The 12003-nt window shown below is 47.0% G+C and overlaps 1 protein-coding gene across 13 annotated transcripts in view; it reads left to right on the top strand.

Annotated features, from left to right (window-relative positions):
- The window catches only part of Fgfr2 (fibroblast growth factor receptor 2), a 105613-nt gene that overhangs the window by 26933 nt on the left and 66677 nt on the right, over positions 1-12003 (top strand). For all 13 annotated transcript variants that reach the window (XM_075972466.1, XM_075972464.1, XM_075972474.1 and 10 more), the window contains one exon: positions 11393-11562. In XM_075972466.1, coding sequence (XP_075828581.1) covers positions 11393-11562 — 170 coding nt within the window. The remainder of the gene's footprint in view (positions 1-11392; positions 11563-12003) is intronic.

The raw sequence follows: 12003 nt of genomic DNA, 5'->3' as shown, positions 1-12003 counted from the left end.
TCTGAATTTTCCGTAAATTCAGCTTATTTTTTCCTTAGTACTTAATGTTATCTGTATGTGCAAAGTTTTTGTATCCCTTCGTTGAAAGACATCTTGGTTGTTGCCTAGTTTTGGCAGGCATGAGCAGAGATGCCACACACTAGGTGTGGGTTTGTTTAGATACACATTTCCTCTTCTCCTCGGATCGTAACTGTTAGATGCTGTGGTAAGTTCAGATTCATTGGAAGCTTGCCAAACCGCTTTCCAAAGCAGCCACAACATTATGCGTTGCCGCCATCCATGAAGGAGCACTCCCCTCGCGCTGCATCCTTGCCAGCCTTTGGGGATGCTGGTGCCATGGATTTCTGCTGGTCTGAAATGCGCTTCCTCATGACAAGGTCAGGAAGCATCTTGAGATGTGCCCGATTGCCGTCTCCATGTGTCTTTGGTGAGTGTCTGGTGATTGCTTTGGCTTATTTTTTAATTGAGTTGTTTGTTTTGTTATTGTTGAGTTTCAAGAGTTTGTGTATTTTGGACGGCAGTCCTCTGCTCCATTTTCTCTTTTCACATTTTCTCTCCTGGTGTGCAAATACCTTTCTTTCAACACCATCTCCCAGAGCAAGCCCCCCCCCCCCTCCGGTTATTGTTTGTTTCTTTTGAGACAGGGTTTCTCTTTGTAGCTCTGGCTGTTCTGGACTCCTGGCATTCACTCTGTAGACCAGGCTGGCCTTGAACTCACAGAGATCCACTTGCCTCTCTGCCTCCCTGAGTGCTGGGATTAAAGGCGTGCGCCACCATCGCCCGGCCCAGAGCAAGCATTTTTAAGGCTTGCTTATTGGCTCTCATGGGTCCCCTCATGCTTTGGGGTCGTCTCTAAGACGTCAGGAGCAAACCCAAGGGCAGTCCTTTCGCTCCTTGGGGCTTCACAGTTTGGGCTTTCCATTTATACCCCAGTTGTGATCTATTTGCAAGGTCTGCATCGAGATTCATTTTCTCTTGCCTCTGGATGTTCAGTTATTCCTGTACCATTCATTGAAAACACCAACTCTTAGCCTGGGCTAGCTAATGGAGAGAGTGTCGTTAAATCCTAGGATACATACTGTCACTCCAATGAAGATTTGGCTCTGTTCTTAAGTTTCAATGGTTTGGGCATAAGGAGAAATGATTTGGAGAATATAATTTTTATTTTTGGGAGAGTGAACACTTCGGTTTTCAAAGTGTGCCCAGACCAGCAGTGTTGACATCACTTGGGAACTCTCTAGAGATGCACGTTCCTTACGCTTTTCTTCAGACCTAGCTAGTTAGTGGAGATGGGGGGGGGGTGTCCATGTGTGTGTGTGTGTGTGTGTGTGTGTGTGTTTCATTTCACATTAGGGTGTGAGAACTGCTATGTTAGGGACACACACACACACACACACACACACACACACACACACACACACTTGCCCCAAACAAGCACATACCACCAGTCACATTCAAGTGGAAGTGTGTTCCTTATGAGTTGTGACAGCCTCACAAAGGCTTGTTACTTTTCTTACTATCCTCTGATAACAGCATGGATTCAGCAGAATGTTCATAGTTGCTGCTTTGGCTCTCCCTGAAGCAGGAGGCAGAGCCCTCCCAACCGGCTCTGGAGGGCAGTGGGGCTGGCCCTGGCTCAGGTACTGCCTCCAGTAACCCCTAATGCAGAAGCAGCAAGTCTTCTTATAGTTACCAGAAAATTGTCTTAGGAACAAAGGGAAGTGTCCAGCCACTCGATGCCTAGTACCCATGGGCATCCCAGGTCTCCACGGTGGGTGGTGGTGGTGGTGGTGGTGGTATGATCATGTTTGCACAATTGTTTACAGCTCTCAAGTGATAGCATGTGTGGGTGTCTCCATGATTGATTGAGACATCAAGTCTCACCTCCTTGGTTTTGCTGGCACACCTGGGAACTGTTCTGTGCTGGGTCCCTGACGACATCATCAGGAGCACACGTGATGTCATAGCGCGTAACAGCAGGTATAGGTTATATTATAACCGAGGCTGAGTGATTGGAATCTTCTAGTGTTTGGGAGTCTGCCTGTTGGGGACCTCTAGGGATATTGCTACGACTACTTGCTTAATGGCTCAGCGACTGTGTAGATGGGCTGGGTAGTAGAGAACAGCGCCTAAAGGTGCCACCCCATAGAGAACTTGCCACACTTTCACCTTGCAACAGGGCTTTTGGTAATTAGCTCTCAAATGACACCGGCTCTGTCCCCGAGATGTGTGCAGTGTGGTGATTAAGGGCTGGTGTTAGCTGTACCAGAGAGACACTGCTGCAGGGAGGGGCCGGTGAAACCTTAGATGCTAGTTAAAGTGATAGCAGTTCTTAGCTGGCGACTTGGCCTCTGCCATCTGTTAGTGTGATTAGCCTGGTCTGATTCACAGGTGCAGCCTGGGGCAGCTGAGATTAAGCAGCTGTGGCCTGTGTGTGTGGACCCAAGAATGTTGGGGCTAGGATATTTGGCAAAGAGGGAAAGGGGATGTTACTGTTCAAACTTCTTTTTTTTTTTTCCAACTCAAGTGTCGAGTACCTGACCCGATTCCTAGAGAAAATGCAGAAGCTCTGAGTTCTCTGCATTTTCAGACACCTGCAGACATTCTTGTGTCCACATTGATTCCCGTGATGCCACTGGAGTGTACTTGAATAGTCAACTTGAGTCAAGTTAGCCAGGGGTGCCCTGGTAGCTGTGCCTACTGTGGTAGTCTTGGGTTTGTGAGTGCCATTTTCCTGTTTCCCTTTGGGACATTGCGTGTTTCAAGTTTCTGTTGTCCAGCTTGAAAAATGTCCAAGTGATTCCTTCTGCCAGGTTGCTAGGTGGTCATTTATCTGGTTTTGTTGGCTCAGTGTAGGAAGACAAGCTTCCCTGACCAGCAGAGTTCTGCGTGGAGTGCAGAAAGCATGGTAACCAAGTCTAAGCACAAAAACAACAACCAAGAATTAAGAAGAGGGCTGGGAGATACTTCAGTGCTTGGCACCTTCAGGGGAGAAGGGTGCTTGGCACCGAACCTGGGTTAGTTCTCGGAACCCCCCTTATGCAAAATGAGATCAGACACCCATAGTCGATGTCTTAGTTAGGGTTACTATTGCTGTGATAAGACACCATGACCAAAGCACGCTGAGGAGAAAAGGGTTTGTTTCACCCACAGCTCCATTTAACAGGTAAAAGTAGTGAGGACAGGAACCTAGAGACAGGAGCAGAAGCAGAGGCCATGGAGAAGAGGTGCTCACTCGCTTGTTCTCCATGGCTTGCTCAACCCGCTTTTTGTTTTTATAGAACCTAGGAACACCAGCCCAGGGGTGGGACCACAGAAAATGGGCTGGACCCCACCCCCATTAATCACTATTTAAGAAAATTCCTACAGGATTGCCTACAGGGTGATCTTACGGAGGCATTTTCTTAATTGAGCTTCCCTCCTCAGATGACTCCAGCTTGTGTCAAGTTGACATAAAACTAGCCAGCACAGTCAGCATGAATGTGCATGCGTGCACACACCCACACACACTCATGTTTAAGAAAAAGAATTAAGACGTTAAGATGAAGTCACGAGATTGTTCATCACTAATGCAGCAGAAAACAAAGAAAGAAACCCAAATGGAATGAGGCAGAACAATGTGGTTTTGGTTAAGAAGCTGGTGGCCTTAATTAGAAGATGCTGTTTGATGTTTTAGGTGGATATTCTTGAGCACTTGGATTGCTCCTAACTTCTAACTCTGTTCTTCCTGATCTTGTTCAGAGTGGAGCCCACCTCATTCATACAGGCTGTAGAAACTCATCTGTTGTACCTTGTGACATTGTCTACCACGGGACCTGGCATCGCATCTCTGGCCTGCCTTTTTCAATAACCCATTGTTTTCTCGAGAGCAAGGACCAGCCTGGTAGAGAATGAATGTTTGTTTTTGGCTTTCCAAGCTTCCCAAGCACCTTTTATGGGTCTCACCTTAAAAGAGAGCCGTGTTCAGATCTGGTCCACATCTAAAGAAACCAAGCCACTGTTTCTTAAAGAATATTCTCTGGAACCCTAGTTCAGAGTAAGTTTTTGCTGAAAGTGACTTGAATCCTGTAGGAAGTTTAGGAAACACCTCGTGCTGTGACCCTTGCTTAGAGAACGAGTCCAACAACACCATCCACGTTCTGAGGGGTCTTCTAGGGAAACATCTGTTTAATGGTCTGTCCCGGGATTTCTCAGACCTAGTGACCCTAAGACCTCTTTAAAATTTAGCATCTCCTAACATCTGGTTACACACACACTGTGCATCCCTGCATGGGCTGATGGCTGGATGGATAGGGCTCCCCACCCATCCTCTTTTATGTCAAATCCTTCTGTCGCCGGTGTGAAGGGTGTCCCCAGGTCACATTTTAGCTGACTAGCTTGATGTCCTCATACCTTGCCAGCACTAGCAATCCTGTGATGTCATCATAAGTGGAGGTTCAGCTTGTTTTCTCTGGACTAAATGTTACCAATTCAAATGCTGAATTTTGAAACTCATCCAGGTTGAGGGTCCTGAAAGATTCCACATTTCTGCATCAGCACGGGAAAGGGAATTCACCTAGTTCTTGCCTTTCCTGGGAATTTAAGTGTCTTTGTAGATGATCTGGCAGCGGATTTATGGAGGTTTTAAAAAATTGATTTCCTTGATTTCCTTGCTCTTGTGTTTAACATGATTGTTTCTGAAGATTCGGAGGGTTAGTTCTCGGGTTGGTGGTGTTTGACCAGAAGTTTGGCTCCATAGCAGGAGAGCAGCATCAAGATTCCCATTTTTGGAGTTGTCCTTTCTAGTGACAGGGATATTTTTTCATTTTGGTCTCATTTTTGTTGAGATCTGCAAATGCCACTTACTCCACCTGAGAGAGAAAAGCGGCAGATCTTACTTTTTTCTTTTTCCAGGAGGGGGACTCAGCGTCAGGGGGTGGGGGTGAGGTGGGAAGTTAGGAGGCACTAGGGAAAGCCAAAGTGCATTGTCTGAGGTCCCAGACTCTTTAGTGCAATGCCTGTCCCTGCTAACAGCCCTGAGTCACCATTGCTCTGATGTGGTTTTTTGTTTTTTGTTTTGTTTTTTTGTTTGTTTTTTTTTTTATACTTGGAAGAGATGGTATCCAAGCTGGTGAATGTAAGAATTGAAAAGGGTGAAAAAAACCAAGTGGGTAGGCTGTCGAATGTTCTGGAAATTCCTCCTAATGAAAACCTCATCCATAGGTGGGCCCAGGTGCCTCAGGACAGAAGGTGCTGATGGTGGCCCTCCCTGGCCAGCTGCACCGTGAGTGGTTGGAACAGGCTTGCTTCTACAGGCCCTGAGAATTCTGTGGAACCTTCCAGGGGACTCTAGTTATTTCTCTTGTGAGTGACTGACCATACCCCACCCCCACCCACTATATGTTTTGGCTAAAACACATCAGTGGTCAGTGGGCTATTAGATAGAGATTTCTGGAAGCCAGACTGTACCTGTGGTGGTTTGAATAAGAATGGCTCCGAAAGGTTTATATATTTGAATATTTACTCACCAGAGAATGGCTCTCTTTGAGAAGGATTAGGAGGTGTGGCCTTTGTAGTAATTGGGGCGGCGGGGCTGCGTCCCCAACACCCCAGCCGCCTGCTAGCTTATGCCCGAAATAACAACACACAAACTGTATTCATTTAAACACTGCTTGGCCCTTTAGCTCTAGCCCTTACTGGCTAATTCTGATATCCCGATCAACCCATCTCTAATAATCTGTGAGCACCAGTCTTACTGGGAAGATTCTAGCCTACATCCATCATGGGTCAGAGCTTCATCGCGTGTGTCTGCCCAGGAGCAGGGCATGGCCTCTCTCTGAGGTCTCTGCTCCCTAGAGGAGAGCTGTCAGAGTCTGAGCTCACTTCCTCTTCCTCCCAGCATTCTGTTCTGCTTACTCCATTCACCTATGTTCTAACCTATGAGGGCCAGCCAAGCAGTTTCTTTATTTTTTTAACCAATGACCTTCCTCTATCAGGCCTTGTTGGAGAAAGTGTGTCACTGGGGATGGGCTTTGAGGTTTCAAAAACCCTTGCCAGTCTCTGTTTTTCTCTCTGCCTGTGGATCAGGATGTAGAACTCTCAGCTCCTTCTCTAGCACCATGTCTGCTTGCGTGCCGCCATGCTCCCCTCCGTGATAATGATGGACTAAACTTCTGAACCTAGAAGCCAGCTCCAGTTAAATGCTTTCTCTTATAAAACATTGCCTTGGTCATGATGTCTCTTCACAGCGCTAGAACAGTGACTAAGACAACACTCTTTTCTAAGTCCCCACCCACCCCAACCCATCTCTAACTCTACTAGATTTGATTTCTCTCGGTTTATATCAAACCAAAAGCTGACAAATGGCAGCCTGCTGTAAGAACAGTGATATTAAAAAGCAAAACAAAACCCCAAAACAAAACCCGAACATATCAGGGGCCATAGCATTCAGATGGCCTGATTAGAGATATTTTTAAAAGGCCTAATTATAGACGTAAGGCAGGGGCCTTAGTGAGGCTTTAGGGAGTTGGGGAGACTTGATCTAAGAGCTGAAACAGCCTGTGCGTTTTCAAATTTCTGCATCAATAAAAATAAAGTTGGCAGTCATCAGTGTCCCCGGCTCACATAAATCTTGAACTTTTGACTTAATTACTGTGGGAGAGTTCACAGGGCAGCCTGCTGTGCTTGAAGAGCATTGCTAAGGGAGTTGGGGACTCGGGGCTAGCCTTGGTCCGGCCTCTGGCTTTGTGACCTTGATCAGATCGCTTAACCTTTCTGGGTGACATTGATCCTGTCAGTCATCAAGCCAGATGGAGGAACATTGTAATATGAGTCCCAGTTTTCCCTTGAAAATATTGGGCTGTGTTTGCGTTTAGGTTCTGAACAGAGAACAGCTTGTAAACCTGAGATGTCAATACTGGGCCTTGTACGGGTTTTTACGGGGCAGGCCCAGCAGCTTACATTTTATCATTAAGTTTAAATTGCAGGGCCAGAAACCCCTGCAGCCCTCCCATTTGTTGACAAAATCAATACCTGCGTAGCTCACAGATGCCTGGAAAGAATATTAGAACCTTATCAGAACAGCTTCCCTGGTTTATAGCAAAGCTTTTCCCAGTCATCCGTCCTCACACCCTGTCTGCAGCTCAAGCAGTGGCCTACTTTGTTCTCCGCTTGCTAGCTGGCAGCCACCAGCAGGTGGACTTTCAAGGATGGACACCCAGTGTGGAAGCTGGCATTGGTGATGACGAAGCAACCCTTACAGAGGAGGAAGTGCGGGCCTCCATGGTGGGACAGAATGGTGAAGGATGGCCATGGGGTACTTGGGAGGGCTGTGAGTGGAGTTAGGGCCTCTCTTTACTCAGTTGAGTTTTGATAGAGTGAAAATTGACTTAACACAATCACCCAGAGGTGATGAGAGCTGGTATCAAGGAGGAGAGTTCTCGGTGGGTTGCCTGTATCTTTCTGATGGGATCTTAGGCTGCTTCTCACCGTTCTTTTGATTTGTTTGTTGTTTGTATCTAGTGACTAACAGAACTTTTTTTTTTCTTCTTTTGCTGTGTATGCCATGAGGAGATCTGTGAACATCAGAGCCAAAGGGAAGGCCATTCTTTTACTTCCCAAGTGGCTTGGTGTGCTTCGCGTTTTCCCGCCTTTGGAGGTTCCGCTCTTATGAGTCAGGTGACTTGGTTGTGTGCCGCATATCCCTAAGGGAGGCAGCTGCTCGAGGTCCTGATTTCAGGCAGCCTCATGTGCTCTTGGCTTTACCGATTCCATCCCAGTCAGGTTGTTGAGTAACCAGCGTGTGGCTATCTGCTAGGGACCAGGACCTACTCCGCATCTGCAGGCTTTTACTCCCTGGCAGCAGTTCCTGCTCCCCATGGAATTGCTGAAGTGCTCCCAAGTGTCGGTAGGGAAAAGGCTGGCTTGGCTCCCCCAAGATGCCTGGTCCTTGATTCTCTGGATGTATATGCTACTTTTTTGGTGCCTGGACGTTTGGACGTGGTTACTTTGTGGAAATGGCAGGGAATATTGAGGAGAGTCTGCAGAATCTGGAGTGTTGGACCCACGATTCCAGCACCAAGGAGGATGAGGCAGGATCTTGAGTTTGATACCAGTTTGGGCTACATGACAAGACTGTCTCAAGGGGCAGGAGACTGTTACAGAAGGAAACACAGTAGGATGGTCCTGTAGGAGTGTTCTTTTTCTAGATTATGTAGGTCCTTTAAGTTTATATCAGAAAGAGCCATAAATTTTTTAAAAATGTGTTATTATGAGTAATAAAATAGATTTATCTCTTCTCCAAGTATCGTGTTTATTTTTTAGTAATATATACACTTGACATCCCAAGCAGAAGCTCAGTTGCAAGGGCTGTTGTACCGACGACGTAGTACTCAGCAGAGTGGCAGTGGCCAGAAAGTCAGAAGCCCGGTAGAGCGTTGGGACAGCCCATTCCTGGCTCTGGCACCTTGAACAGCTTAGCTCAATGACCTTTCGGCTCCTGGAGGACTGTTGTGAAATTCAGTTCCAGCTGCAGCCCCAGAGTGATTGGGTTTCATAGTGCCCCCACCCACCGTGGGTCCCTGAGGCTGAGACAAGAAGCGACGCCCACACCGTGGTGTGCGGCCAGGGTCTGTTTCGTGAGAACAGATTTTCTACGTACGGTTTTACTCTAGGAAAGCAGCGACCTGCTAGAAATGCCGCAGCGGTCTTTTATCCTCTTCCTTAAGTTATGCCTTGGCTTGGCTACCAGGACAAAGGCTTGGGTTGCCAGCGTGCTGCTGGCACAAGTCAGAACAGCACATTGCGTGTGGCTGGGGGTCAGTCCCCTGCCGTGGTAAGCCTCATTGATGGCTTAGAGTGGAAAAGAACATTCCTAGTTCCTGAGGCCAACCCCTACTTTTTGATCTCAGAGAACATGAAAATCATGCCTAATGGTTTGTAAGCACCTATTTGTTGATTTCTTTTTCTTTTTTTTTTAAAGCACATTCCAGAGCTCAGCCCAGCAGTAATTGATGCTATCTGAGTGAGTGCATTAATATTTAGCTAATTCATGTGAATAGGCCATTGTGTTTACTTAAACAATGACATGAGTCCGGACACCTGACAGCCTGAGGTATGCTTTCCATTTAGGTCAGATTTGTTAAAGTCTTTGTGTAGGGACAAAGCTCATTATTTATTTTGGGATCTCAATGGCTGCTTTCAGTGGCTTTGGATGGATTTCTCTAAGTAGAAGCTTTTAAAATGAAAGATGATTGAGATTGTTTCAGGATATGCCAGGCCCTTGGGGTCTTGTGATAAGTGGGAGTCCAGTGGTCCCCTGGTGAGCTCTCAGAAGAATAGATGTGTTTACATGCATCCAGTGCCCAAGCTACAAGGTCCTCACGATGCATATCGCAAATGCAACTGGATGGAAAGGAAATAGTGCAGCCTCTTTTCTTCTCCCTTGGCCTCCATACCCCTCCTCTCCCCTTCCTTCCCCTCCCCTCCCTTCTGCTCCCTCCCTTCCCTGATTTCCCTCTTCTCCGAATGGGTGAGCAGCTGTGGTTTTGCACAGCCTTGGCGTCAGGATGTTACCACCTAAATCCCACCACCTTGACACTTGGGCATGCATCAGCCTGAAGAAGATACAGTGTGTCCTTGATAAGACATCCCAGCTCCACCTCTCATAGCAGGTGTCAAACACAGGCAAGGCAGCCAGGGGCAGGGGCAGTTGCTCCAGAGAGTGAGTGTAACAGGAGAGCCTGCTGTTCAGGTTGAACCTCTCCCAGCATATGCTCTAGGGGAGGCTGCCAAATAGGTTCCCTGGCTGTGACTATTTTGCCTCTGGTCTGTGGAGTGTGTGTGCTGCTCCTGCCGTCCCTCATCGCGAGGGAAGTATATTTGTTGCCCAGATGTTCAGTGGGCGTTCTGAACAGTACTGGAGGTTGAAGTGTCTGCCCCCCACTGACTGTTTCAGAGTCCAGTTTTCAGTGTCTAGAAGGTATGATGGAAGGCATGGCTTCCTGCTGAAGCTGGTCTGCGTTAGCCAGGAGACCAGGGCCAAGAACTGGGACTTGGGCCTCAGACTGATCTTGGTTGAATCTCAGCTGCATGACTTTTGGTGCTGTGGCTCTTTGGAGGTCAGGTCTCAGGGACTCAGTTTCCTTGGCCTGCAGCAGGGATGATAGTAGCTCCTCATTGAGCTGTTGAGGTGATTCACATGTTAAGCATGCACAAGCTTCTAGAACAGTGCCTGGCAAGCACACGTTGGGTCACTAGAAGCCTGGAGCCATTAGTACAGGCATGAAGAATCAGTAGCAGCGCTCTGGATTGATGATGTAGCGCCTGCTTATAGAATGGTCACTGAAAGACCTTTCTCTTTTTCTGGGCTTTTAAAATCACTTGTTCCTGTGACTGTGAAGGCCGTTTAGGGGCCATGACTTTTATTTAGCATTTGATTAGTTGCCTCCTATGAAGTTTAGGCATGGCATTGCCACCCCTGAAAAGACAAAAGATCTCTTTCATTAAACAATTAAGATATACTTATCTATACAGTTTTTTGATTTATTGTACAGGATACTAGGAGGTTAATGATGGCTCCCAAGATTATTTTACCATGCTCAGATGAGAACTCAGGCTATTGATGGCCATTTACAAGACTGGTCGGGCTGTCTAGAGCGTTAGATCCATGTATAAAGGACCTGACTTAGATCCCCAGAACCCATGTTAGAAAAAGCCTGGCATGATGCCACATGCTTGTAATCCCAATGCTGGGGAAGTGGGGCACACAGATCCCTGGGAGCTCAATGGTGGGCCAGCCTAACTTGCTGGGTAAGTTCCAGGCCACTGAGAGACCTTGTCTCAAAAAATAAGGCGCTTAGTTTTTGGCATTTGAGGGACGTCACTTAAGGTTGACCTCTGGCCTCACACAGGTGCACATGTGTTTGTACCCCTCTGCCCATGCCCACACAGAAAGAACGTTCTGATGGGTAAGTTTATGTGGTCTCCAAGGACAATTTATTTTTACAGTGTGTATATATGACCATTTAATAGGTGCGGCGGTCTAAAATGATGTGTTTTTGGAGGGCTGAGCCCTTGCTGTTACGTGGATTGTTTCTCTGAATATGAAGTAGCATTTTAAAGCATGATTTGACATGAAATTATTTTTTGGCACCAGACTGGAGCCAGAGAGAAGGTGATTCAAATGTTTTTTTTTTTCCCTGTTAATAGTCATAACCCAATAAGCAGCCCCTCTGGGGACTTTCTGCTAGGCCAGCTGGACCAGACTTCTGAAAATATTTCCCTAACATAAATATTATCCAAGGAGTCCAAAGAACAATCAGATGCTTTCCTGTGTCCCGAAGCCAATTTACCTTCCTGGAAGACACGAGGCTGTCCCTTCATCTACATGCATCTCATTGTCTTCCCCGTTCAGGAGCACCATACTGGACCAACACAGAAAAGATGGAGAAGCGGCTGCATGCTGTCCCTGCTGCCAACACAGTGAAATTCCGCTGTCCAGCTGGGGGGAATCCAACGCCCACAATGAGGTGGCTGAAAAACGGGAAGGAGTTTAAGCAGGAGCATCGCATTGGAGGCTATAAGGTAGGACTGAGCGCCCGAAGCCCTGTGTTTCTGAGATGTTTATTTTTTTTTAAAGTCCTCTGAAGCTGGCAGGACCAGAAGGAATATGTATTTTTCAAAAGACGTAATTACTGTAATTGATCGCGTCACTGTTTGGTATGTTTGAAAGATCACCCTGGACTCCCCTGTGGTTTTAAAGTTAGTCCCCGTTTTCCTTCTTGTTTACACGAGGAAAGTCTAATAACCAGGGGGTCGAAAGTTGAGGGTCTGTTTTCTATATGCTTTATGGTCTGTAAAACGTGAACTGGTGCAGCTGCCCTGTAAGGGCGGGGTTGTATTTAGAGGGAATCGCTTGGATTAGAGGAGGGAGTATGAGCTAGTATTTGTTATCAGGGGGAGACGCTGAACAATGACTGAGGCAGCAACCCCCCATCCTCCATCGCCAGAGATATTCAAGGGCCC

This window comes from Microtus pennsylvanicus, chromosome 5, assembly GCF_037038515.1.
Source record: "Microtus pennsylvanicus isolate mMicPen1 chromosome 5, mMicPen1.hap1, whole genome shotgun sequence".
Taxonomy (NCBI): Eukaryota; Metazoa; Chordata; class Mammalia; order Rodentia; family Cricetidae; genus Microtus; species Microtus pennsylvanicus.
The sequence above is the reverse complement of the archived record's forward strand: the minus strand, read 5'-3'. Positions and strand labels throughout refer to the sequence as shown.